The following is a 6,000-nucleotide window of genomic DNA, read 5'->3' as shown; positions in this document are numbered from 1 at the left end:
CCTCTGTCGCGGGGTCTTGAGTTCTTGAGGAGTTTCCGAGGGGAATCTTACAGGAGAGCTCCGGGATCACACAGTTCTCAGTTGTAACGTCATCATGATCCAAGCCTAAAATCACAAGAAGAAGCAGAATCAGCAGAACCAACACAATACATAAAATAACACAGATGAAATGTATTCAGAGAAGAAAACACAGAATCAGCTCCATCAGGCCTCTGTGAACATTATTAAAATGTTCTGATGATGATTTTTATTTGTGGAATTTTACTGAAATTATAAAAGTGTAACATTAATTATCAGACGTGTTTTTACTGAAGACAAATAATTATAATGGTTACAACGATAAAATAATATTATTAATAATTATTATGTTGGAGCCGCAGCGGTAAGACGAGCCTGGTGCCGTCTGGTTTCTCATCCGGACCCTCTTCTTCTTCTTCTTCTTCTTCTTCTTCTTCTTCTTCTTCTTCTTCTTCTTCTTCTTCCTCCTCTTCTTCATCACCAACATGTTTGCAGCGTCTCATTGACTTTTTCTCTCCGCGCACACAGAAATATTTTTCCAGGCTTTCCAGACGTTTCTGTGTCCCTGGAGGAGGCAGCGGGCTAAAGGAGGATAAATATTTAATCAGCGCTGCTCTGGAGTTTGTGCTTAATTAGAGGAATTCTGCTCCTGCCACGAAAATGAACAAAAAAATGACTGCTGGAGATGTCAAAGCCCCAAAAACATCAAGAGGGATGATCAGAGAAAAATAATAATTATTATTAGTTATTATTATTACGGACCTGTTGTAATTATTATGGATCGCCGCGGCCTGCTCGCTTTAAACTCTAAAATTAAAGACACATTTTACAGCAGTGTGAAATAAAACACTTTGACTGAAACACAGCTTATTAGAGGCTTTCCCTCCTGGTGAGTGTGTGTCTGCGTGTGTGTGTGTGTGTGTGTGTGTGTGTGAGAGAGAGAGAGAGAGAGTGCCATATGTCCGTGCGTAAAAAAGCGCAAATTGGTGCCAAATTTGCGCGCCTCCCGTGTCAGTCAGCCCGAACGCGGGATGACAGAGGAGATTATTCCACATGAAACCAGTTAATCCCCCAAAATCTGAAGAAGTCTGTGAGGTTGGAGGAAGTGAATACAGATTTGTGTTACTGATGAGGTTCAGTATTACAGTCTCGTACCCGCTGAAATAAATCTGGAGCGGGAAACAGACGCGGAAGGTTTGGATGAAGGAGGTTCAAGCTTCTGTCTCAACCTCAACAACTCATTTAATGACGGATTGAAGAGTAAAAACTACAGATATTAAAGAGAAGAGACACAATGTGAGTGTGTAGAAACAAGAATCAGGGTTAAATGATGCGTAAAAATCAGAGAGTGACCTGTGACTGTGTCTGTTCACAGACCTGAGACAGTCTGGTTATCGGACAGCTCCGTCCTGTTGAAGTCAACATGTCAGTGTGTGTGTTCACATGTTTGAAGAGTCTCCGTCATGAAGTCTGTTCACGATCTCCAAACATTCAAACCTCATTTTTTACAGTGCGCACGGCCGAACACGCGGAAACCCTTATTTGGAGTCCGTTTTGAAAAAACAATGACGCAACGCGCCACTTCCACCAATCAGAAGCCAGAGGTGCGACCAATATCCAAATGAGCTGCCCTTATTTGGTGCTGTCCCCGCCCCCTCCCGATCCACGCCGGTCCCACGGGAGCTGCCGAGCCCCGGACCCCGGGAGAAGGAGCTCTCCGCCGGGACAGAGGAGCCATAAAGAGCCGGGGAGGGAGGGGGATGAGATTTCTCGCTGCCCAATCCCCCTGTTCCCCCGGGAGCAGCAGCCTTCCACGGTCCGTCCCTCCCTCTTGTTTGCTAATCATTTCATTTTACTCCTTTTTGAAGCGCTGGCGTGTTTTTTTATCCCACTTTTCATTTCTCCACAATCCGCGGCTGCTCGCACTCCCTCTGATCCCCGGCTCTCCGCGCTCCGTTCTCCCGGCGTCAGGCGCTCCGGATCCCGGCTGATTCTCCTGCATCCCTCTGTCTCTCTCTCTCCGGGCTCCTCTGAGATGCTCTCCCCGCTCTCCGCGCCTCTCTCCGCCCTCTTTTAACTTCACAGAGACGCCGGTTTAAAGCCCGGGCAGCTGCGAGCCGGGGCTGGGATCTAAAACAACCCCGGAGAAACCCAGAGGGATCCCGGGCTCTTCTTTGGATCAGGACCCGGTACTTTGGGGAAGCTCGCTCGTGTGTCCCTCCTCCTCCTCCTCCTTCCTCCTCCTCATCGCTCCTCTTTTCTCCACCTTAATCCAGGTTGGCTTTTTTTGAGTGGCTGGTACAGGGAGGATTATTCTTCTTTCTTGTTTCTGGTGAAGACAAAGCTCCCAGAAGGACACTTTGATGTTCTCCATCCAGGACAGCCTCCCCCGGGGGGCCCTGACCATGAAGGAGGAGCCGCTCCCCACCGGCATGACCCCGGTCCGCTCCTGGATGCAGGGCGCAGGGATTTTGGACGCCAACACAGCGGCCCAGAGGTAAAAATATCACCGAAACCGAGCAACTTTTCATCTCTCTGCTGCGCGGTGCCAACCCTGTCCATTAGTGCCACCGTTAGAAAACTCCAGCGTGAAGGTGAAAGTCATGTTTGCATCCTCCAGGATCCGACTGAGAAGTGACGGAGGTTCAGTCTGCAGAGCAACAGACGAGAAAACAGCGAGTTGAAACCAAAGTTAAAACAGATTGAAGCACATGGCTGAGAGTCAAAGTCTCAGCTGCAGGGCTCGTTTTAAATTAGACACAAATAATAGAAGTAAACCGAAGAGAGCGTGAAGTGAAAGAAACAGAGAAAAGACTGAAAACTTTGAGTCTGAACTGTCAGAACTGAAGCAGCTGGACGCTTTTAGTTTCCTCTGAAAATTCATGTATAATGACCGAAGTTCTGTTCTAATTTTAGAAAAAAGTTAAATTCATTTGGATAAAAAAAAAATAATTACAAGAAAGCATCACTTCATGAAATCACGTCAGACATAAACTGTGTTTTTAGCCCAGCGGGTTCATGGTGTCAGCGCGGAGCGGCAGCTCCATCACACCGACTCCCTCCACCTCTCCGCCAGATTCGGCTTCACCCACTGTCCGCTGCGAGCGGAGACACACGCCGTATCGCTCTCCGCACTCCCACGTGTCTTTATAAACCAAAAGTCAAGTTGAAGTCGTGTCTCGGTGTCCCACACCGCGGCTCCGTGATTCATTTAAACAAATCTGACACGCGGTTTGGTGCTGCGAGAACACGCCGCGCGCAAAGAGCGCAGAGAGGCGGCGGGAGGAGCGAGGAGCTGCAGCCCGCTGCAAGAGGCTGATCTCTGGGATACTTTAGGAATATTTAACGAAGATAATTATCACATTTAGCACGTGATTATTTCATTAAACCACACAGATAATTTCTATTTTACACAAACAAAATATTTTACAAATTCTAAAGAAGTGAATTTAAAAACCGCGAGTTTAATTTAATTCATGTACAAACTCCGGGAGGACATGAAGCGCAATTTAACTGACTCACACATTCAAATAAAAGATTTTGCAGTTTTTTACACGCGGGATAAAAATAAGTTAACGTTTGACCTCCGTGGTTCAAACACGCAGACATCTGACACACCAAACCTCACTCACAAATCTACGGATTTAAGCGTTTTTTAAAACGTAAAGCTAATGAAGCCTCGCAGAGCTGAAGACATAGTTTTAATTCCAAATCTGAATGTTTAAAAATCAGTAATTCTAACAGCAGAATATAGATGCAGTTTAAAATAAAATAGAGTTTTTTTAAATGTCATGAGATTCTCCTCCGTCTTCGTCTCTAGGTATTTCCGGTCACATCTGACGTTCATAATGAGCGTTTTGAGGGTCTAAATTGCTGAAGTGTCTCTCGGGGAGACATCAGGTGAGCTCCGGTGAAATCTGACCGCTTAACTCAAATAAATCAATGCAGTGATTCTCAGCGCTGCCTCAGGTTCACATCACCTGGACGAGGAGAGAAAATCCATCAGCTGCTCAGAAAAACATGCTGATGACTTTAAAACACTTCCTCATTATTTCTGCCAGGATTTAAATATGTAACAGCTGATCTCCACTTTAATTACAAACATTTAAATTAACATGAAATTCCTTCACGTTAAAAGCGTCAAGTCTGTGAAATGAATGTCAACAACACATCAGATTAATGTTCAGTGTTTTTAAACTGTTTTAACATCATTTAATCCAATAATCTCGTTGCTTCCTGCAGTTTTATCACATTAAAACCTCCAGATTATCATGAAAACACATCAGAAGTGTGAGGAGGTTAAAATCCAACAGAAACTTTATTCTTGTCCAAATATGTTTTCATAAAATAGAAGGTAGAGACAGAGACAGTCAGAAAAAAATATATTTATACACAGAACAACACTTTCCTAACAAACATATTGATTTCTTGATTAATTGATTATTTGTTTCGGTCTTTAGAAAATCAGTAAAACAAATCTAAATCTTCATGGCAGAAGACTAAAATATTTATATTTAACTGGCAAGTTGTAACAGTTTTGCTTAAAAAAGACTGAAGTGATTAATCAGACTTTAATTAACTATTGAATAATCGACTCATACTCGAGGATCTAATCTGAATTTGGTTTAAATCTGGTTGATGGAGGCACATTTATACCAACTTTCTGTATGTACGCAGGTGGATTACGTGTCTCTGGATAAATGGATTCATACGTTGCCGTATATGCAGCACACTTAGACTTACGTCCGTGACATGAACGTTAAACAGATGCAGATTCAACTCATGTGAAGTTTATTTCTGCCCAGAATCACAAACTTGCATCAGAGGGTTTTAAAATCTACAGAGAACGAACCTCAGAGGATAAAACACGACGTTAAAACATGTTAAAAGATTCAGAAATCTGCTGAAAGAGAAACAGATTTACAGTCAGGTGGAGGACGAGATTAACACCAATAATCCAGACTAACAACTGGAAAAAATATAGAAACAAGCTCTGAATTTAAATTAAGAAAGAAACGTTTTTGTAGAGTCTGAATTTGAATAAATGAACCAAACTTCACTCAAAAAACGACTCGTTTTGTCTTCATCACTCTGTGAGTTTAGATAGAAATCATCTGAGAGTGTCAGTGTGTCAGAGCAGCGTCTCACTTTACTCTGCTGCACGTCCACGACCTTTACACTCATGTATACTCAGTACAAATCCCTTTAACTGAACGTTACACAAATGCAGATTTAAACTCATGTGAAGTTTATTTCTGCCCAAAATCACAAACTCGCAAAAGGCGTTAAAATCTAGGAACAAAAACAAATTCAAAGATAAAACATGACGTTAAAAGAACACCAACAATCCAGACCAACAACAGGAGACAATATAGAAACAAGTCCTGCAATTAAATGTAGAAAGAAATGTGTTTGTAGGTGTCTGAATTTAATGTAGATGAACCAAACTTCACTCAAAAAACGACTCGTTTTGTCTTCATCACTCTGAGTTTCATACTGAAGAACTCAGAGGTAGAAATCATCTCAGAGTGTCGGTGAGTCCGAGCAGCGTCTCACTTTACTCTGCTGCACGTCCACAACCATTACACTCATTTATACTCAGTGAAACTCATTTTAAATGTGCGTTAAAGCATTTTAAAGAAACATGACTCTGCAGAGAGGAGGAGGCGGATTTACACATTTCTGTTTCTGTGTTTTCGTCGTCTCTCTCGTAGGGAGGAAGTTGTAGATTTGTGCTGTTTTTGTGTTTTTAAAGCAGATAAATGATGAAACTTTATATTACTGAGTGTTTGTTGTGTTTTCTGCTGGGAGTCACAGAAAGACGCCTGTATGAATTAAAACGTGTCAAACCCAACATCAAACTAATTTACTTTACAATTTATTCAACATTAAACACCGTCTTTCCTCCAGTTAGAGACAGAACTTAAACCTTTTCATGGGTTAAAAAGGAAGAAAAAGGAGGAATTATCATGTAATAAGTCC

General features: G+C 42.5%; 1 protein-coding gene across 5 annotated transcripts in view; it reads left to right on the top strand.

The window, feature by feature from the left end:
- The first annotated feature begins 2,381 nt into the window (after positions 1-2,381).
- Positions 2,382-6,000, top strand: part of LOC141013338 (transcription factor COE3-like) — a 147,857-nt gene continuing 144,238 nt past the window's right edge. For all 5 annotated transcript variants that reach the window (XM_073487029.1, XM_073487028.1, XM_073487030.1 and 2 more), the window contains exon 1: positions 2,382-2,515. In XM_073487029.1, coding sequence (XP_073343130.1) covers positions 2,382-2,515 — 134 coding nt within the window. The remainder of the gene's footprint in view (positions 2,516-6,000) is intronic.

This window comes from Pagrus major, chromosome 18, assembly GCF_040436345.1.
Source record: "Pagrus major chromosome 18, Pma_NU_1.0".
NCBI lineage: Eukaryota > Metazoa > Chordata > Actinopteri > Spariformes > Sparidae > Pagrus > Pagrus major.
Note: the sequence above shows the minus strand (reverse complement) of the source record. Positions and strands in the feature narration are given on the sequence as shown.